The following is a 23,323-nucleotide window of genomic DNA, read 5'->3' on the forward strand; positions in this document are numbered from 1 at the left end:
TAGATTACCAGTGTGAAGTTGTTCTCATTGTTCGGTCTCATAGGTTTATTCCTCTTTTCTAGTTCTTTGTGGGCTGAGAAATGGCATTCTTCCTGATATAGCCATCTTTGTCTTAGTCACCATGCTTAGAAGGCAAGAAGACAAAATGGGAGGTTTCTAATGATGGTTTTTGTCTCTATATTGCCTTTGTTGCGGGTGTAAATGAAATTTATGGCTTTGCCTTTGTGATTTGCAAGTGTTGCAAGTGAATCAATTATGATAAAAAGAGAAATTTGAGGTCTACTCTCAGATGATATTCACTTGATATGGGACCTTGAATGTACCAATAAACCTTTATGGGGGATCTTCATTTACAAAGGGGTTAGACAATGATTGGGCAATTTACTTAACTACTCTGGTTCTCAAGTTTCCTTATCTGTAAAAATGAACTAGCTGATATCTATCTAAGTCTACCTGGGTGCTTCACTTTTGGAAGCCTTGAGTACCATTCTCAGGAGGTGATTCAAAACGTATTCAGGGAGAACTAACAGCTCTGATGTGAGAGCTTGCCAAGCTCTCTCTTTTTTTTTAGACTTTTTTTTTTTTGCAAGGCAATGGGGTTAAGTGGCTTGCCCAAGGCAACACAGGTAATTATTAAGTGTCTGAGGTATGATTTGAACTCAGGTACTCCTGACTACAGGGAAGGTGCTCTATCCATTGTGCTACCTAGCTACCCCACCAAGCTCTTTTTAGGACTGCTCATCCACCCAATTTAGTGTCTACCTTCACCCAATTCTCACCTGTGACTATAAAAGTTGGATCATGCACACTTGCCACATCTGACTTGGCAGATGGGCTAAACCAGGTTGAGGGTAAATAACAGACCTCAAACCCATTAGTGAGTTAAGGGGATAACTACCCTAAACATATGAAGACTCTCAATAGTGGGATAGTTGAATGAGAACAGTTTGTTCCAAAAGTCATGAAGGCAATTGAAGCAGGCTTAAGAGAAGAGGTGGGGAACATTTGGCCTGTGGCCCATATAAGGCTCTTGAAATTATTTGACTTGGTGCTGCTGAGGCAAACAGTAGGTGGGACTTGAAATTCAATAAATGTAGGAGTTTTTTAGGGATGAATTAAATTTTCAACCAAATATAGCAGGGAATATTCAAGTTGATAATTTTGTTTGATCTGCAAATGATATTATAAATGTCTAAATGATCCTTGGCAGAAAAAGTGTTCCCCATCCTTGGCTTAGAACTTGGTCAGACTTTGAAGACATCAAGGTCATCTGGATACTGGACTTAAATGACTGTAGAAGAGAGAGTGAGGCTTATGGCTTTGCACAACTCTACCTCACTTCAATTCAGATACTAGTCAAGACATCACACATGATATCATTGATCTTTTCTGAAAAGAAAGGAAAACAACAACAGACTGGGTGACACATCATTATATAATCTAATACCATTTCAGTGTTACATCCTGAAGCTTATTCTTTTTTTTATAAAGATTATATTTATTTTGAATTTTACAATTTTTCCCATAATCTTACTTCCCTTCCCCCCCAGAGAAGGCAATTTGTCAGTCTTTACATTGTTCCCATGTTGTACATTGATTCAAATTGAATGTGAAGAGAAAGAAATCATATCCTTAAGGAAGAAACATAAAGTATAAGAGATAGCAAGATCAGACAATAAGATAGAAGTTTTTTTCTAAATTAAAGGTAATAGTCCTTGGTCTTTGTTCAAACTCCACAGTTCTTTCTCTGGATACAGATGGTATTCTCCATCACAGGTAGCCCCAAATTGTCCGATTGTTGCACTGATGGAATGAGCAAGTTCATCAAAGTTGACCATCACCCCCCTGTTGCTGTTAGGGTGTATAGTGTTTTTCTGGTTCTGCTCATTTCACTCAGCATCAGTTCATGCAAATCCTTCCAGGCTTCCCTGAATTCTCATCCCTCTTGGTTTCTAATAGAACAATAGTGTTCCATCACATACATATACCACAGTTTGCTAAGCCATTCCCCAATTGAAGGACATCTACTCGATTTCCAATTCTTTGCCACCACCAACAGGGCTGCTATGAATATTTTTGAACAAGTGATGTTTTTACCCTTTTTCATCATCTCTTCAGGGTATAGACCCAGTAGTGGTATTGCTGGATCAAAGGGTATGCACATTTTTGTTGCCCTTTGGGCATAGTTCCAATTTCTCTTCAGAAAGGTTGGATGAATTCACAGTTCCACCAAAATGTAATAGTGTCCCAGATTTCCCACAACCCTTCCAACAATGATCATTATCCTTTCTGGTCATATTGGCCAGTCTGAGAGGTGTGAGGTGGTACCTCAGAGAAACTTTAATTTGCATTTCTCTAATAAGTAACGATTTAGAGCAGTTTTTCATGACTATGAATTGCTTTGATCTCATCTGTAAATTGCCTTTGCATATCCTTTGACCATTTGTCAATTGGGGAATGGCTTTTTTTAAAAATTTGACTCAGTTCTCTGTATATTTTAGAAATGAGTCCTTTGTCAGAAACATTAGTTATAAAGATTGTTTCCCAGTTTACTGCATTTCTTTTGATCTTGGTTACAGTGGTTTTATTTGTTCAAAAGCTTTTTAATTTAATGTAATTGAAATCATCTAGTTTGTTTTTAATGATGTTCTCCATCTCTTCCCCTTCCATATATCTGACAAGTAAACTAGTTCTTGATCTTCTAGTTTGCTTATAGTATGTGTATTGTATGTATTTTTATGTCTAAATCTTGTATCCATTTGGATCTTATCTTGGTATAGGGTGTGAGGTGTTGGTCTAATATAAGTCTGAAGCTTTTTCTGATTCTTCTAGTTGTTAGAGCTATTCCTCTCCTTAAATGATCTTATTTTTACTTATCTATGTAATGTAATTCTCCTTCAGTGGGATGAATGTAAGGTCCCTGAGGACAAAGATTGCTTTTTATTTTCTCTTTGGACTCACCTCCAAAGAAGTACTTTACACATAGCAGGTAATGATTGCTTGCTGTTTTCATTGAATCTATGCCATCTGATCTTTTGTTAGAAGGATGTCTCAACTGTGAGTTTGTCTGGGTTCTAGTAATGGTTCTGCTACTGATTTGCCATATAAGACCCTTACCTTCTTCATTTGCCATTGTCGTCATCTATAAAATCAGAGGATGAGACTGGAATGTTTCTATGGTCTCTTCCAACTCTCTAAGGTCATTTTCTAACTCAGCACTTAATGCTTTGTAATTCTCTGAATGTGCTGAATCCTTTTTCTATGATTATAATTGATATGTGCCCAGGGTCCATTATGGTGCAGCAATTGGGAATACAAATCTAGGGGCAACTAGAAGGTGCCTTGGGACACAGAATGCTGTTCCTGGAGTTAGGAAGACTTGAACTCAAATTTGACCCCAGACACTTACTAGCTGTATGATCCTGACAAGTCACTTACCCTGGTTGCTCCAGTTTCTTCATCTGTAAAAATGAATTCTCATTTTCTTATAATATACTTTCCTCCCAAGGTTGTTGTGAAAAATAAAGTAAAATATGTGTAAAATGCTTAGCATAACTATTATTTAATGCTAGCTAATATTATTAACTATCATTTTAATTATAATATAAACAATAGTAATATATATAATAAATTAATTATATAGAAACAAACACTCTTAAATATTAAATACTAATATTATTAATAAGTCTGCCTTCTGGAGACTTTTCCAACAGAGAAGAAAGCACACATATAAATAGGTACCAGTGTTTAGTTGTTTTTCTGATGTTTTTGACTCTTCATGACCCCATTTAGGGTTTTCTTGACAAAGATACTTGACAAACAGAAGGTTTACCATTTTCTTCTCTACATATGAGGAGACTGAGACAACAGGATTAAGTGACTTGCCCAGGATTACACAAATTGTAAGTGTTGGAGGCTGCTGCATTTGAACTCTGGAAGATGAGTCTCTCTGACTCTTGACCTGGTGATAAATATAAACAACATAGTAAATGTAGGGTGATCTTTGGGGGAAAATCATCAGTAACTGGTATGGGGTATAGGGGTCTTTGAGATCAGGAAAGGCTTCATGTAGAAAGTTGTGCTTGAGTTGGATCTGGAAGGAAGCCAGGAATTTCTAGAGGCAGAGTGGAGGAGTGAGCCTGGTATGCATAGTGAACAGGGTAAGACTAAAGTTTACTTGCTCACAATTCTATTGCTAGTCAATGAACAAACTGGGATTCAGACCTGAGCTTCTCCATATTTTTTTTTTTTTTTTTTTGCTGATTTTGGTCATGAAACTTGTTGGCAATTTGATGAGTTCTATGGAACTCTTTTCAGAATAATGTTTTTTTTAAATGAATGAAGCAAAATACATAGAATTACAAAGAAAACTAATTATATTATATTGAAATAACTTGTGAAAACCTTTTTATTTAATATTTATTTATTCTCATTTTGTACAAATAATTTTGTATACATTAATAAAATATTCTTGTTTAAGAGTAAACAAAATACCCCCTTGCCCCCCCAAATATAGACTCGCTTGAGCAATAAAGGGGAGAGAAAAAAATTAGAATTAAAATTAAAATAAAAAAATAATAGTAATAATTGTAGGTATGGCCAGGTGGCATAGTGGATGGAGCACCAGTCCTGGAGCCAGGAGCACCTGAGCCCAAATACGGCCCGTACACCCAACAATCACCCGGGCTGTGTGACATGCAAGCCACCCCAACCCCACTGCCCTGAAAAAGCCAAAAAAAGAAGAAAAAAGACCCAAAATAAAATAAAATAGTAATAATATCAGGGGCGGCTGGGTGGTGAACAGAGCACTGGCCCTTGGGCCAGGAGCACCCAGGTCCAAATCCAGCCTCACACACCCAACGATCACCCTGCTATGCAGCCCCAGGAAGGCCACCCAGCCCCATTTACCCTGCACCCCCCAAAAAAATAATAATAATAATAAATGTGCTTCAGTCTGTGTTCCAACACCACCAATTCTGTTGTGGGTAGATCACATTCTTTATGATAAGTCCATCACAAAAGTTACTTCCATATTTTTCTACCACTGCCATTGCTTATCGCAACTCCCTCCTTTCATATTTCTCCACTACCATGTACTATATTTTCTCTCTCTTTTCACTCTGACTCTGCTGTAGGGTAGCTGAGTGGTGCAGCAGACAGATCCCTGGTCCTGGGGCCAAGAAGCCCTGAGCCCCCATACCACCCCTTAGGCCCAGCATCCACCTGGCCCTATGGTCCTGGACAGGTCATACAATCCCAGCCCCCTTGCAAGAAGTAAAAAAGAAAATGTGTTATATCTGACTACTTTCCCCCCATGGTCCATCCTCTCCTCCTTCATTCACATCCCCCCCTTCCCCTGTCCCCCCTTCTTACTACAGATGCCTATACCCCATTGAGTACATATGCTGTTTCCTCTCCTAACCACCTCTGATGAGAGCAGATTCCCTCATTCCCCCTTGCCTTCCCCCCTTCCATATCATTGCAATTGTTCATTGTAATAAAGAAAAATCTTATTATATGAACTATCTTGTCCTATTCCCCCTCTCCTTTTTCTTTCTCCCATTACATTTACCTTTTTTCTATTGACTCCATTTTTACACCATATTTTATCTTCAAATTCAGCTTTCTCCTGTGCTTCAACTATAAAAGCTCCTTCTACCTGCTCTGTTAATTGAGAAGGCTCATATGAGTATTCTCAGTATCATTTTTCTATACAGGAATATATGCAGTTCATCATCATTAAGTCCCTCATATTTTCCCCTTCTCCTCCAATCTCTAAGCTTCACCTGAGCCCTGTATTTGAAGATCAAACTTTCTGTTCAGCTCTGGCCATTCCAACAGGAACATTTGAAATACCCCTGGTTCATTGAAAGTCCATCTTTTTCCCTGGAAGAGGACATTCAGTTTTGCTGGGTAGTTGATTCTTTGTTGCATTCTAAGCTCTTTTGCCTTCCAGTATATTATATTCCAAGCCCTACGAACTTTTAATGTAGTTGCTGCTAAGTCCTGTGAGATCCTAATTGTAGCTCCACAGTATTTGAATTGTGTCCTTCTGGCTGCTTGTAATATTTTCTCTTTGACTTGGGAGTTCTGGAACTTGGCTATAATATTCCTGGGGGTTGGTTTTTTGGGATGTCTTTCTCAGGAGGATCGGTGGATTCTCTCCATTTCTATTTTGCCCCCTGCTTCTAGGATATCAGGGCAATTTTCCTGTAGTAATTCTTTGAAAATGCTGTCAAGGCTCTTTTCCTGATCATGACTTTCAGGTATTCCAATAATTTTTAAATTATCTTTCCTAAATCTGTTTTCCATATCACTTGTTTTTTCAATGAGATGTTTCACATTTTCTTCTAATTTTTCATTCTTTTGGTTTTGAAGTATTGAGTCCTAATTTCTCATAAATTCAGCAGTCTCCCTGAATTCTATTCTTTGTCTGAAGGATTTGTTTTCCTCAGAGAGCTTTCTTATTTCTGTTTCCATCTGGCCAATTCTGCTTTTTAAAGCATTCTTCTCCTCAATAACTTTTTGAACTGTTTTATCCATTTGACCTAAGCTGGTTTTTAGCATGCTATTTTCTTCAGCATTTTTGGGGGGATTTCCTTGACTAAGCTGCTGATTTCATTTTCATGTTTTTCCTGCATCTCTCTCATTTCTTTTCCCAGTTTTTCTTCTATCTCCCTCATTTGATTTTCAAAGTCTTTTTTGAGCTCTGTCATAGCCTGATCCCAATTTCTGTTTTTCTTGGAGTCTTTAGATGCAGGACCTTGTGCTTCCTCATCTTCAGACTGAGTATTTTAATCCTTCTTGGGCTCACAGGCAAAGTATTTCTCAATGGTCTTCCTCTTTTTTCTCTGCTTACTCATTTTCCCAGCCTGAGCCTGGTTTTGGGGTGCTTCCTGAGCTTTTGGGACACTCCCACAAGGGTCTCAGTGTGTGAGGCTCTATCCTCCCTTATGGTCTGTGAATGTCCATAAGTTCCCCCTGCCCACTCTGCCACAGGGCTGAGGTGTGGGGGGGCCCTGCTGCTCTATGGGGGGGGTCTAGACTGTGATCAGTATCTGAATATGGTCAGAACCCCAGAGTCCTGTTCCAGGGGCAGAGGACAGAGTTAGGCAGTCTTTCTCCACTCCCTCCTTAGGCTCAGCACTCATGCCCTGGGGGCTCCTGCTTACCAGCTTCTGCTTCCTGTTCCTGGATCTGGGCTGCTGCTGCCACCTGCTCCCTGTGTGCCCTGAGGGCTGGGATTCATGTGCTCACTCTTGCAGAGGTTCCCCCCCTTTCCCCCAAGTTGTGCCTGGTCTTCCTTGGGCATAGGTCAGGAAACTCCCCTGCTGCTGTGAGCTGTGGCTCCCAGTGCCCTGGGGCTGCCTCCAGATGGCTGAAGTTCTCTCGCTCTTTCGGGCCACCCCTCAGGCTGGCCGCCCCTCCAACCCTGGGGACCAGAGCCTTTCTGCTCTTTTCCAGGTTACCTTGAGTAGGAGAACTGCCTCACTGGGTCCCTCTGTGGGTTCTGTCTCTTGAAAATTCTGTGAAAACATTTTTAAAAAAAGGTTCTTGGAGATCAGATTAAGAATTCCTGTTTTGGGGGCGGCTAGGTGGCGCAGTGGATAAAGCACTGGCCCTGGAGTCAGGAATACCTGGGTTCAAATCCGGTCTCAGACACTTAAAAATTACCTAGCCATGTGGCCTCAGGCAAGCCATTTAACTCCATTTGCCTTGCAAAATACCTAAAAACAAAAAACAAAAAAAAGAATTCCTGTTCTGTACCATGCCCTTTCTAGTGATGAATGAATATTATGCCACTGAATTTGTATCAAGCATTTTCATATAAGTAGATAAATAAATTCAAATTTGGATTTGTGTTGACCTTAGTTTCTGATCTTTTTCTTCTCCATTTGTAGAAATAGATAATGTCGGACAATCTCACCTTCAATTGGCACAAAATCTACGGGAAGAAGCTAGGAAGATGGAAGAATTCAAGGAAAAGCAGAAAATACAACGGAAAAAGGTTAAGCTTTCCTATTAGCAAGCAAGCTACATTTCTTTTTGGGGGTTTGAAAGGTATTGGGGTTAAGTGACTTGCCCAAGGTCACACGGCTAGGTAATTATTAAGTGTTGAGGCCAAATTTAAACCCAGAGTATCCTGACTCCAAGGCTGGTATTCTATTCACTGTGCCACCCAGCTGTCCTATAAGTTGCCTTTCTCCTGGTAGTAAATGCTATGTACCTTTCTTCTCTTTAAACATTCTGGGTAGTACATTACCAAGTCCAGCTCACTTAGTCCTTGTTCGTTTTTGAGGGAGTATTGTTAATTTTGTAAGCCATTTGAACTTCCTCTCCTTAGAAAGTACAAATACCAAATTTTCTGTAGCTAGAGTATGTTCTAGCATGCTCTGTACACAATATTCAATTCATTTCATGAATTATCTTTCTTAAATTCCCTTTTGGAATCAGAGTAAATCTTTTGTGTCTTCTTTGAAAAGTCTAAATTTTATTTTTAAAATTGTATCATTTCTAATGTCATAATAATAGGTACTTAGGTGAACCACTTCCTTGTTTAGATATTCTTTTTTTTTTTTTTTTTTTTACAATCTTTGGAGAAAAATGAGTCAACACTAACTTCTCTTTTTAAATATATCCTTTCTCTCATTTCCTGGAAAATAGGCTATACAAGGGGCAGCTAGGTGGCACAGTGGATAGAGCACTGGCCCTGGAGTCAGGAGTACCTGAGTTCAAATGTGGCCTCAGACACTTAATAGCTAGCTGTGTGGCCTTGGGCAAGCCACTTAACCCCGTTTGCCTTGCAAAAAAAAAGCAAAAGAAAATAGGCTATACATAGAGATTTTTTTCCTCCCTTAACACTAAAAGCAAACTTAGTATGGGGAGGGGGAGACATATAGATTTTCCTAGTCTTTTTCTAAGGCATGGAAAAAAGACAGTCCCATCATCAAAATTTCTATCCTAAAAAATACTGACTGAAGTAAAAGTATCACAACTTAGGGAGAGATTTAGTGACCAAGGACTTCAAAACTATAGCAGAAGGGGACCAGATTACCAGCCATTCCAGGGTCATCACAATTCTCCCTGAGGGTAAGATTCTTATTTGTGTAAGAAGAGAAATGATTACTTTTGGTATCTAGACAACTTTGGACTGGGTTCATAAAGGCAAATGAAATGGAGAGCTATAGAGCTATACTGATCATCAGATCAAGGTTCATGAAGGATCTGGATTTTTTTGGTCTCCAAAACTCTTTCCCCCTAAATATTAAAGGTATTCTTTGATCAAGAATTGTTCACACAATGAACTTAATTCTTTTTTCCAATATCTTTTTCAAATTAATTTCTTAATTTAATTGTTAAAATTATTTTACAAAAATAAATTATTTCTCCTTTTCACTTCATCTCTCCAAACCATTGGAAAAAAAAGGAAAAACAAAGTCCTCCTAACAAATATTCATAATTAAGTTAAAAAAATTCCTTTATTGGTCATGTCCTCAAAAAAGAAAAATAAACATCTCAGTTATTCATCCTGAGTCTAGCATTTCATCATTGACTCTCCTACAATAATGGTCTATCCATTTATCAAAGTTCCTAAAAATGAGCACAGTTCTTTCATTGACTTGTGCAGTGTGGGCATACTATCCTTGTAGGAAGTATTTAATTGAATAGAACCAGAAAAAGAACCATTGACCTTATCTGTTTGAGTCCTTGACTCTTGAAAATTAGATTAGTTGCTTTGTTCTGCCCTTTCCCTTCTCCTACCTTATATGCACCATAATGTAGTAGGAAGAGAATTGGATTTGCACTCAGAAAGGCCAAGATACAAGACACTTGATAATTGTGCATTTCCAATAAGTAATTTCTATGCACATTAGTTTCTTTGTGGATAAAATGGTCATAAAAATATTTGTACTATCTGTGTCACAGAATCAGGAGCAAGGGTTAAAGTGTAAAGCTTAAAGTATTTTAGAATTATGAATTGTTTTATTATAGAGATTTTCTAATACAGGAGATAACAAGAAGGGGGCTTATTAAAAGTATGGCATAGTGACTAGAGAAAGTCTTCATTCTGTCATGAACTATTTGTCTAGGAGTCTGTCCTTCACTTAGTCTCATTTTTCTTATCTATAAAATGGGAGTATTTGCCTAAGTGATCCTTAAGGTTTTATGGAAAATGAAGAGAAGGATTTCAAAAGTCAGAATAAAGTGTGAAGTAAATGAAATCTAGGCAGAGAAACAGAAGGAAATTTGTAACAACTAATTTTTTGTCTGGATTTTATAGTATTAGTTGTATAGCTTCTCTCTTTCCACCAGATATATTGGACCTGGAAGACAAACCAAATACTCCTTGCTCTCTACTGTCACTTCCAGACCTTCCTTTTGATGTTGCACTCAACAATACTTTCATTTTAGAGGTTCAATCTAAAGAGATATATCACTCTATCTAGATCTGTGCAGCAGTTATCTACTGACCTCCAGATTATTCTCCCTCAGTTCTGAAGTAATTTATTATCTGGCTTGTAATATTTCTCTCTGTCCTCAACCTCTTCTAGTTCCTCAGTTTCTCCAACATTCATGATTTACTCCTTCAATCCACCTGAGCCTCACATGGTCCAGTCACATGAAGTGTCTTTTTGGTAAATTTTAATTGACTCTCAGAAAAATTAATGTGTGCATGTCATGCTTTTAAATTTAATATGAATTATTAACATTTTTCTCTATTCCTTTCTTAAATCTAGATAAGCAACAAGGCAATAAATCAAGCTCTGATTTTTTGTTTGCCAATTTTTAAGGTATAAATGTACCTGGTCTTGGGGTGCTTCCTGAGCTTTTGAGTATTATTGGGACACCCCCCCCCCCACCGCAAGGATCTCTGTGTGTGAAGTTCTGACTTCCCTCCTGGTCTGTGAATGACCACAAGTTCACCCCTCTTCCACAGGGCTGAGGTGGTGGTGGGGCCCTGCTGTTCTATGGGGGTCCTAGACTGTGATCAGGATCTGAATGTGTTCAGAGCCCCAGAGTCCTGTTCCAGGGACAGAGGACAGACCTCAGAAATCTCTCTCTACTCTCCTACCTAGACTGAGTATTCAGTATTTAGTCAGAATTCCTGCTTACCCGCTCTGGTTCCTGGATCTCAGCTGCCAGGGCTGCGCTGCTGGCTGAGTGCCCTGAGGGCTAGTTTTCACAGCGGCTCATCCTGGCAGAGGTCCCTTGCTGATCTTCCAAGTTGTGTCCCGTGCTCCCCTGAGTGTAGGTCAGGAAACTGCTCCCTCTGCCGTGAGCCATGGCTCCCAGAGCCCTGGGGCTGCCTCCAAGAGGCTGAAGTTCCTTCGCTCTGGTGGGTTGCCCCTCCAATCCCATGGAACGGAGCCTTTCCACTATTTTCCAGGTTACTTTAGGCTGGAGAACTGCCTCAATGGATCCCTCTGTGGGTTCTGTCTCTTGAAAATTTAGTTAGAATCCTTATTTTATAAGTTTTTTTTAAGGTTTTTGCAAGGCAAGTGGGGTTAAGTGGCTTGCTCAAGGTCACACAGCTAGGTAATTATTAAGTGTCTGAGACCACATTTGAACCCAGATACTCCTGACTCCAGGGTCAGTGCTTTATCCACTGCACCACCTAGCTGCCCCATTTTATAAGTTTTGAGAGAGAGCACCTAAGAGAAGATCTTCTCCTGTCACCGTCTTGGCTCTGCCCATAAATTTAATTTCTAAAATGAACCAGAGGACAAAAATAACAAAAGAAAGACTCTACTAGTTATCTCCTGAAAGAAACCACAAAAAGAAATGTCTCAGGAATGTCAAAGAAAAAATACTTCAAGAATCTAAAAAGGAGTTCAAATAGAAGGAATCACAATCAGACTCACTCAGGAGCTGATGACTTACTAAAAATGAGAGAATTCAGAAAATAGTAATATTCCAAAATAATACTCCAAAGGTTGATTACCAAGAATAACTTTCCCTGCATTGCTGAAAATGGGGGAGCAAATGGATTTTAATGGATTAGAGAACTTTCAAGCATTTCTGATGAAAAGACCATAGCCAAAAAGGAAGTAGGAAATATAAACACAAGAGTCCAGAGAAACCTTAAAAGGCAACTTTAGCTGAATACTGGAAAGGAACTATATAATGATGTAATGATAGCATTCTAATAGGGGGAGAAGAAAGAAGTATCCTTTCAGAACCTTACTGTCTTTAAAGAGTATTTATTGAGAAAATTGAGTAAGAAAAACCAAAGTTCTGAGGAGTATTGATTCTAGTCTCAGGGTTTTAAGATGGAAAAGAGAAGGGGGAGTAAAAGGAAAAATACATTACTGTAGAAAGGAGGAAGATGAGAATAATTAAGGTATGTGAGAAGAGGAATATACAAATATGATAAGATGGGAAGTGACATCACATAAACCTTACTCATTGGAAATGGACAAAGAAAAATTGAATACAGAAAATTTGGTATAGAAATACATTCAACTCAACACAGAAACCGGAGATAAGGAGAGGGACACTTAAAAGGGGAGATGATACCAGGAAAGGACTAGTCAAATCAAACTTTCTGTTCCTGAAGGGGTGATCAAGATGAGAGGGAAAAAAGATTAAAAACAAAGAGCCAGAGCTAAGGAGATGTCTTAGATTGGCCTCTCAGTCAACTGGGAAATGACTGAATAAATTGTGATATAAACATGTAATAGGATATTCTTTTTTATGTAATAACTTTTATTAATTAAAAGTAGTTGTCTGGTCTTTTTTAAAACTCCATAGTTCTTTCTTTGGATACAGATGGTAGTCTCCATTGCAGATACCCTAAAATTAGGGAAGAGTGATTTCTTTAACTTCTTATTAAGGGTATAGTGACTGAATGCTCCCTTTTGAGAATTCTTAATATCTTTTCAGGGACTGTAAGTTTGTAGAATTCAGAATTATAGGAAAACTTCACTCACAGGGATTAATTTATAGAGAAATCTACCTGAATTTATGGTATTATAGAAATAATTTTAAATGCTACCTTGTTACTTTAAAAATATTTTTAAAGAAGACCTAGAAAATTATAAACAAGCATCATTTCCTTATACAAAGAATTTCTTTATACAAATATAAATGACATTATAAATCTACAAGTAGCTTGTTCCTTTTAATATATATTAAATTTAAAATGTTACTACTGGGGCAGCTAGTAATACAATATTCTTGCATGATTAGAAGAGAAATTATTTCAGTGAATCTTAGGTAGGATTGACAAATACAGTTAAGAGAGCAGATTTAGGAGAACAATTTATACAAGGACAACAACTTTATAAAGGAAAGTAACTTTGAAAGACATCAGAACTCGAATCATTACAATGACGAAATATGTCTCCAGAGCACCTTTGATGAAGCATGTTACTGGTACTTCCTGGAAGAGAGGTGTTGGTTGCAAAGTATAGGAAAAGATATGGTTTTGAAAATGACCACTGTGGGTTTCTTTTTCTTTGACTAGGCCTATTTGATGCAAATTATTAACTTTTTGCTTTTCCCTTTTTTTTTTGATTAATGTTGAGGGGAGAGTGGAAGAGAGGGTAACAATGGTGATGTCAAAAAAGGGCTATTGTGACAGTTTTAAAAATGCACTGAAGGAAACAAATTTAGAAGGAAGCAAAGAAAAGTAGGACGGTTTTGGAGGTAATTTATAAATTTCATTATTTATTTAAAAAAACAAACCCCAAAATGGGTGCAATTTGCATGTTTTGATCAAAGTTTAAGAAAGTTCAGGAAATATCAAATTCTAATTCAAGGACATATCAAGCACACAAGACAGTATAGAATGACTAAATTATTGAGGAGACACTATAAAAGGAAGATGATGATGGAAATAAGTCAGGTCTATTGAAACCTGAATAGAATTGAGCTCATCTCACTTGGGTTCCAGATGAGATGGTATACCTCCAAAACCAGTAAAACAGTATGGTACATCCTCCCCGCAAAAAACCAGTCTGTTAGGCTCTTGTCTGAGTTAAGCAGATCTAGATATTGGAAGAAGGGAGCTCTGAGTGGTGACTGGTCTTGATTCATGTTAGTGAGAGTAGGGAGGGAAAACACTTGGGGCATTAGCTGTTAAGTGGACAATCCAATCCCCACTTGCTCTGTTATCATGCATTTTCTTCTTACAAGGGGCCTTTAAGAGGGGGAGCCCCTTGGAATCATTACACATGGTTTCCTATAGAATTCTCTATTTTTACTGTGTTTGGAAATGCTCTTTTGTGTGTGTGTGTGTGTGTGTGTGTGTGTGTGTGTGTGTGTGTGTGTGTGTATGTCTAAGTTCTAAAAATTTAAAAACAAAATTCAAGTGACCCCTATAGCTCTTAGATCAAAACCATACTCTTTTGTTTGATAAATAAAGTCCTTCACAATCTGATCCCAAACTCATTCTGTAATAATCTTGTTCATTCATTCAGTGATGCATCCCAATTGGTGTTATTATTTCTCTAGATTGATTTCCATCTCCTACCTCCATGCCTTTGCACAGATGTATATCCCTCATGCCTAGAAGGCCCTCTCTCCTCACCTCCAAATATCAGAATCTCTAGTTAGTTTCAAAGACCAGCTCAAGTGCCTCCTTCTATATGAGTTTTTTCTTTTACCAAGGCACTGGGATTAAATGACTTGCCCAAGGTCACACAGCATATATATATACATACATATATATATATATATATGTATGTATATATATATATGATCTTTCTTAATCCTCCTAAAGACCAATGCCTCCTTCCCTTGAAATATATTGTACATATGCTCAGTTGGAGCCATGGAGACATGCTGAGTTCAAATTCTAGCTCAGATCCTTACTAGTATGTGATCCCAGGGGCAGCTAGGTGGCGCAGTGGGAGTACCTGGGTTCAAATCGGGTCTCAGACACTTAATAATTACCTAGCTGTGTGGCCTTGGGTAAGCCACTTAACCCCGTTTGCCTTGCAAAAACCTAAAAAACAAACAAAAAACAAAAACTAGTATGTGATCCTGAGCTAGTCCTTTGATATCTCTTAGTTTCAATTTCTTTATCAGTAAAATGGGGATAATAATAGCTTCTACCTCCTAGTACAGATACAGAGATAATATATGTAAACAGATAATATGTGTAAACATAAGCCATAACAATAAATGATAGTGCTTTAAGATTTGTAAAGCAGTATTATTTATTGTTATGGAATATGTTTTTTTTTTCCCCTAATAGATTGAAAGCTTCCTGAAAACAGGAACTTTTTGTCTTTGTATCCTTGGTGCCTTGCATGATACTTGGTACACAGTAGGTAGTTAATAGCTGTTTATCCATCAAATGATTGACTGAAGGGGAGTGGTTTAAAAAAAGGCTCAATAGGTACCTCAGAGTTAGATTTTAGAGGATCTTAAATGCCAGACTAAGGAGTTTATATTTTATCCTATAGGCAATTGGGAGCCTCTGATGATTCTCAAATAACAGACTGTCAGAATCAAACCTATGCATTAAGAAGATAATTTGGCAAATGTTTGAAAGAACCATTGAGAAAGGGAAAGAGAAATAATTGGAGAATCATTTTCCAGGATCAAAGGATTTAAAATTTTCAATCTGGAAAGGGATGTAATCCAACCTCCTCATTTTAGGATTGAGGAATCTAAATCCTAGAAAGGTTAAATCATTTGTCCAAAGTTGTGCTGGGAAAAAAGTGGCAGAGCAGAAATTCAAACCCAACATTCTTTCCAACTTAATATAGAGGTTACAACAATAGAACATTCTGGTGAGGAGAGGAAAGATGCAAGAAATACTTGTAGAACCAACAGGACTTGACTAACCATTGGATGTAAGGGAGGAGGGAGGAAGAGAACTCAAAGATGACTCAGATTTTAAATCCAGGTAACTGGGAGTTGGGTGGTGCCATCAGGAGATATAGGAACTTTGGGGAAAAGGATGAGTTTTTGTCAGAAATTGAAGTATCCTGGGCCATTTTGGAAGACTGGGTGATCCCTCAAAATTCTTTCTAGTCCTGCTATTTTTAGGAATGCAAAGGAGCAGGGCTGGGATTAAGAAGATGATTTTTTAAAAAAAAATTTTTATTTAAGGCAATGGGGTTGAATGACTTGCCCAAAGTCACACAGCTAGGCAATTATTAAGTGTATGAAGTCACATTTGAACTCAGGTCCTTGTGACTCCAGGGCCGGTGCTCTATCTACTGTGTCACCTAGCTGCTCCAAGAAGATGATTTTTAAAGTGTCTTTTTAAAGAGAAGGGTTGGGGCAGCTAAGTGGCACAGTGGATAGAGCACCATCCCTGAAGTCAGGAGTACCTGAGTTTAAATCCAGCCTCAGACACTTAATATTTACCTAGCTCTGTGATCTTGGGCAAATCACTTAACCCCATTGCCTTGCAAAAAAAAGAAAAGACAATAAAGAGAAGGGCAAAGATAATTTTGTGCTATACTAATTTCAGTCTTTTTCTCTTGATTATTGTGTTTTTGCTGTTTCTTCTATAGATAGAAGTTTTGATGGATAACATGCACAAACAAAAACAGTTGCAGTATAAGAAAACAATGGAAGTGAGTAATTTTTTGTTTTTGTCTTTTAAAGAGTAAATTTGAAATGAGAGAAATGTGTTGTTGTGAAGAGAGACCTGCCTTTGATTCAGGAAGACCTGTGTTCCCATCCTGCCTCTTATACATACTAACTGGGTGACTCTAAGAAAAATATGTAACCTTTCAATGCTTCTAAGACTCATAAATTGTTTTGTGTTTTTTCTTTTTTGGTTTTTACAAGGCAATAGGGTCAAGAGACCTGCCCAAGGTCACACAGCTAAGTATTAAGTGTCTGAGTCATATTTGAACCCAGGTCCTCCTGACTCTAGGACTCATGCTTTATTCACTGTGCCACCTAACTGCCCCTAAGACTCATAATTGGAGAATAGATACCAATCTGCATGAGGAGAATAGTTTTCTGATAGGAGGTCTCTGCATCAATGAAATCACAGGTCTAGTCACTTCCTACCCAAGAATTATTGATATAAGTTTGAAATTCTATGGCATTTTCCATTCAAACTAAAAATTTAAAATTAGTAAAGGTATTCATATCTATTAGATGTCTAGTCAAAAGATCAGGAGCCTGGCTTTTTGTCATGGTTTTCTCACTAATCAGTGTGTGAATCTGGGCAAGTCATTGAAGGTCTATAGGCTTCCTCTTCTTCATCTGTAGATAGGGAGACACTAAGAATTGTCTAAGGCAACCGAGTTGGCTGTACAGGCATGGGATACATATAGAGAAGTTCCAGATGGAACAGGGTAGAAGTAGGAAGGTACTTTAGAATAGACTACTTGTCTCAAAAGTTTTAAGAGAACCTTTAAAAGCTTTAAGAGAACCGCCACCCCCACCCCAAGCCAGAGTTTTTAAACAATAACTTACTTGGATCTTCTTTACCATTTCTCCTACCTCTAAAATTTTATACTGCTTCAGTAAATATAATGTGACCTTCAAAATCTTCCTGGTTCAAAAATCTATGATTTTGTGCCTATAGAGATCATCTAAGCTTAGATTCATAAAAATCTTAAAGTTGAAAGAGGTCTTATAGGCAATCAAGTCCAATGTCTCACTTAGTGACATATCATCCATCACTCCTTGGAGGTCTTCAAGTATAAGCTTGCCCTGTATTTGAGTGGGGATTCCTTTTTGATATGGATTGGATATGTTGGCAACTGATGTCCTTTTTGGATCTCAGATTAGGTGATTCTGTGGCATACTTTCAGTACTTGAAAATGGTTTTCATGTACAATCACTATATTTTAGGTTTTACTTAATCTCTGTTTTTTATTATTTGGAAAGGGTCAATTGAGGGGAGAGTGTGTAAGAATCTTTTTCAAAAATGTCTGTATATATAAAGAAAACAATAACATGCCCTTAAAATAAAACACATAGTTAATAATATTTTAATTTAAAAAATAAAAGCCAATACTTAAATTTGACTTAAAAAATAAAAGTCAATAAAAGTTAACTTTTATGTGGTTAACAATCAGTAAATAAAGGAAGTATGGACACTTATATAGAATCAAATTATGCATTTATGTATAAATGTATGTATGTATGTATGTATGTATTTATTTATTTATTGCAAGGCAATGGTGTTAAGTGATTTGCCCAAGGTCACAGTCACACAGCTTGATAATTAATTATTAAGTGTCTGAGAGCGAATTTGAACTGAGATTCTCCTGACTCCAGGACTGGAACTCTCTCCACTGAGACACCTAGTTGCCCCCTTGTGCTATTTTATTTAGCAGTTTCCATTATGTGTTCATGAAAAAAATGTTCATTTCTTATGCCCTTGTATTTGAATAGCTGTACTTGCAATGGAAGTAAAAATCAAAATTATATTTTTTGAGTATAAAAAAGAAAGCTTTTCATGAGGGAACTTTTTTTAATTCATGCTAAGCATCCATGAATCATTCATCTGTCCCATATTAAATGCCACAGTTTTTATGTTCTTTACTGAGTAATTCATTCTTTTCTGGACATGGCTAGGTTTTTCTAACAATCTTCTTAAAATACCATATGTGATCAGATCAATTATGTATTACAGTGAAACCTTTACCACCATTGATAAGAATAATATAGTTCTAATGATAGAAGGGAAAATTCACTATTTATTAGTTCTCTTATATTCATGTTAAGGTTTATGTTCAACTAAAATCCCAAGATCTTTTATCATATTAACTACTACTCAATTGGGTCTCCATTTATATACCTTTTTTTAACCTGAATGTAAAATTTTGTTCATTCCCATTCATTTTAATATTGCAAATTTGGCCTATTGTTTTAATTCATTGCAAACCTTTAAAATATTGATTCTGTCTCTTAATATATCAGTTAACTCTCACAATTTTGAAGAAGGTAAGAAATGGGAGGAGTATTCCATGATATACAAGACATAGTATTGCTAGAAAAATATTGTTATCAACCATGACCAAAAGAGGTAATAGTTGTAAAAAGTGCTTTAGCAATGTATTTAATACATAGCAGGCACTTGATAAATATTTATTTCATTCCAGTCATGTAGCTAATAATTGGAATATTATTGTGCCATCTACATATTGGAAAAAAGGCATGCCTTTTAATGTATATCTAAAATCTTGACCTAAAAATCTTGGAGCAGAGAAGATTGAGAGCCTTGTATCACACAACTATAGACTTTCCTCTAATTAAGACAGATATTTACCTGTAATTTTTGTGTCAGAGATTCTTCTAACATGAAAGGAGAGTTTCAAAATCTTTGATTCCCAGTCTCCCACTCAGAAAATCTGGGAAAATGACCTAATATTATCTCATATGCTGACATCAACTTCTCTTTAAAAATATAACTTACAAAAGTAGGAAATTATAATTGAAAGGACCCTATAATTCCTATAAATACACCAGATTCCTTTTCCTAGAACTTTCAATATTCTGAGAATACCAGTATCACACTCAGCTTTTCCATTGCTACTAGGGGACCAATCAGTTTTTTTCTGGTCATATGTCTTCCCGGTTTTTAAAACTTATTATTGTAGGTTGCCTTTGTACAAAGCATGTGCAGATATTCTTTGCTGGCTTTTGGTGGGACCATGTAAGCACTCTGGAGATAGCTTTTAGGACTTTCTAAAAGTCCTGTAATTGGTAGTTGAGCTGGGAGAAATGAGAACCTTTCAAAAAAAAGAACCAAACACTGGCTGAGTTATCTCTTGTCAAGAAGCCAACTGTGTATTCTGTAAAAAGTTAGTTGATAACATTATGTATAATGTTAAAGTTATATATAATATTATTTATAATATATTATAATAACTCACATTACTTTAACATTTGCAAAGTTCTTCACAACAGCCCTGAAAGTTGGGTAGTAAGTATGATTATCCTCAGTATATAGATCATGAAATCAATGCCTTGAAGAGGTTGTGATCAGTTTGTGATCAGCTCATTAAGCATCTGATTCAAATGCAGTACCTATGAGTCTGAATCCACTTCTCTTTCTACTGTATCACATCACTTCTGGTATGCAAGGCATTATAATAGGCTGAAAGTTTGTCTGTACCTACCATGCATCTTTCCATTCACTTATTTGTGCCTTAATTTATCATTATTCTGAGATCATGATAATCCATAATCCATGAATATATAGAGAGAATGTATACTGAGAGAATAACCAAATGTCACACAATTAGAAGGTTATCATGTCATAAAAATGATAAACTTAAGGATATAAAGAAATATGGGCATATTTATATAAAGTGATAAAATTGATGAAAGCAGAATTAAAACAACAATATAAACATCAACAACAAAATTTGAAAAAAATACTCCAGGGGAAAAGGAATTCAGAAGGAGACACAGAAATGGATCAATTTTGTGATTCAGTGGATTAAGTACTAGACTTCAGGTCAGAAGACCTGAATTCCAATCTTGCTTCAGACTCTTATTACCTATTTGATCTGCCTGCCTCAGTTTTCTCATCTGTAAAATGGATGAAATGATAGCACCAACCTCACAGAAGAATTGTAAGGACCAAATGAAATATGCAAAGTACTTTGCATACCTTAAAGTGGGACATAAGTGTTAGCCATTATTATTAAAGTTAGTATGTATATATATTAAAATCAAACTATAAATATTCATGATTTTATGAAAAACCTTTTTTTATTTGTTTTTTTTTAAACCTTGCTCTTCTTTGTGTATTTAAATCAATGATAGGGAAAGCCAGGTGGCAGAGGATAGAGCACAGGCCCTGGAGTCAGGAAGACCTGAGTTCCAATCTAGTCTCAGACACTTAATAATTACCTAGCTATGTGAACTTGGGCAAGTCACTTAAACCCATTGCCTAGCAAAAAACAAAAAACAAAAAGAAATCAATGATAATGATAATCATTAAGTTTATAGCACTTGGCTTCATCAAAACCATACCTATAGGGGCTGCTAGGTGGCACAGTGGATAGAGCACTGGCCCTGGTGTTAGGAGTACCTGAGTTCAAATCCAGCTTCAGACAGTTAATAATTACCTAGCCGTGTGGCCTTGGGCCACAAGGCCATTTGCCTTGAAAAATCCTAAAAAAAAACAAAACCAAAAACCACACCTGTTAGACTAACCTTATTTTCTTTTATGATAGAATAGCTATACATTATACATACATACATACATACATACATATATATATATATATATACACATATATATATATATTAAGGATATGATATAGACTAAAGAATGCTTCAGTTTATCCCAGCATTTGACAAAGTATTTCAAGTCTTATCTATAGATAAAATGGAAAGTTAGGTACTAAATAATACAATCAGGCATATTTGGAGCTACTTGGATGACCACACCTAAAGAATACTCATTAACAAACTGTGCTAACTCACATGAAAGCCTTAGGGAATCTGTCTTTGACCCTAAGTTATTTAACATTTTTACTAATGACTTAGATTTATTTGTAATTGAAATATTTGTCAAAATTGCAAACACGAAGCTTGGTGAGTAAAGTAGATGACAAGATTTGTTTGCTTTTTTGTTTTTTAAATTTCTCACTAGACAGAATTTTAAATTTATTGGAAATAAAGAGTTCTATGCTCAGGTCAATATACTTGAGAAAACACAGAAGAAAGAAAGCATAGTTGAATAACAATTTCTGTGAAAAAGATTTGGGTGACAAAGCAAGGTTTTTTTTTATAAAATAGATTCTTTTTGATATTTTTTTATATCATCTAGTTTTCCCCTAGTATCCCTTGTTATCCCAAAGAGTCAACCCTTAATACTGAAGAATTTGTTTTTCAAAAGGAATGGAAAGAAGCAAAAATTCAGCAAAACCAATCAATTCATAAAATACCCTATCACATGAAATATTCCATTCCTGAGAAACCCTCAATTTTTGAAAAGAATATGGTGAAGTGTTTTCTCACATCTTTTCTTTGAGGACATGTTCTTAACAATTTTGTACCATTAATTGGTGCCTATTTTATGCTTTTTATTTTTTGATTTACCTTGTAGTTATTGGATAAATTGTTTTCTTGGTTCTGCTTACTTTGCTTTCCTGCAATTCATGTAAGTCCATGTTTCCAAATTGCATAGTTCCAAATTGTTCTCCAAAATGGTTGGATCAGTTCACAACTCCACCAACAATGCATTAGTATCTCAATTTTCTGACTTTCCCTCCAACATTAATCATTTTTCATTTCTGTTACATTAGTCAGTCTGATAGGTATAAAGTGGTACCTCAGAGTTGTTTTACTTTGTATTTTTCGAATCAGTTGTGATTTAGAGCATTTTTCATATGACCATAGATAACTTTGATTTCTTCCTCTGAAAACTGCCTATTTATATTCTTTGACCATTTATCAAGTGAGGAATGACTTGTATTTTTATAAATTAAATTCAATTCTCTACATAATTTGGGAAATGAGGTCTTTATCAGGCACTTGTGCAAAAATTGCTCACCTGCTTTCTGCTTTCCTTCTGGTCTTGCTTGTATTGATTTTATTTCTGCAAAAAAACTTTTAAATTTAATATAACCCAAATTATATATTTTTATATCTTGTAAAGCTTTCTATCTCTTGTTTTGTTTCAAAGTCTTCCCTTCTCCATAGATTTGACAGGCAAATTATCCCTTGTTCTCCTAATTTCTTTATGGCATCACTCAGTCATTTTGACCTTATCTTTGCATTTACTTAGTTTCTGCCAGGCTATTTTCCAGTTTTCCCAGCAGATTTTGCCAAATAGTGCATTCTTGTCCCAAACGTTAGGGCTTTTGGGTTTATCAAACACTAGATTATTATGATCAATTATCACCATGTCTTGTGTACTTAATTTGTTCCACTGATCTCTACTCTATTTCTTAGCCAGTACCAAATAGTTTTGATGAATATTGTTTTATCTTCTCAAGTTTTTATAAATTTTTCATATTTTCTATTTATTATAGATTACTACTATTCTGTTGCATTTATATATATACTACAATTTCTTCAACCATTCCTCAATTGATGACATTTTACTTTATTTCCAATTCTTTGCTAAAGCAAAAAGTAGAACTAAAAATATTATTGAATGCTTGTGTTCATTTATTCTATCTTTGATCTATCTTTTATTTATTCTATTTGATCTATCTTTCTGAAAGAAGAAATTTTAATTCAAGAAAGTTGAGAATTGATCAAAAACCAAAGATTAAAAGATCTCTTAAAAATTTAAATAAATTTTATTGATCTTTTATTTTTCCTAAGACTTTCATTTCTCACTAAGTATTCATCTCTTCCCAGAGAGCCATTCTGTGTAACAACAACAACAAAAAAAGAAAAATAGCTTAGAAATAATAACTGAAGACAT

At 36.3% G+C, this 23,323-nt stretch overlaps 1 protein-coding gene across 2 annotated transcripts in view; it reads left to right on the forward strand.

The window, feature by feature from the left end:
* Positions 1-23,323, forward strand: part of PSTPIP2 (proline-serine-threonine phosphatase interacting protein 2) — a 69,695-nt gene that overhangs the window by 22,236 nt on the left and 24,136 nt on the right. For both annotated transcript variants that reach the window (XM_074201110.1, XM_074201111.1), the window contains exons 5-6: positions 7,902-8,008; positions 16,476-16,538. In XM_074201110.1, the coding sequence (XP_074057211.1) occupies positions 7,902-8,008; positions 16,476-16,538 (170 nt within the window). The remainder of the gene's footprint in view (positions 1-7,901; positions 8,009-16,475; positions 16,539-23,323) is intronic.

This window comes from Macrotis lagotis, chromosome X (assembly GCF_037893015.1).
Source record: "Macrotis lagotis isolate mMagLag1 chromosome X, bilby.v1.9.chrom.fasta, whole genome shotgun sequence".
Classification (NCBI taxonomy): domain Eukaryota; kingdom Metazoa; phylum Chordata; class Mammalia; order Peramelemorphia; family Peramelidae; genus Macrotis; species Macrotis lagotis.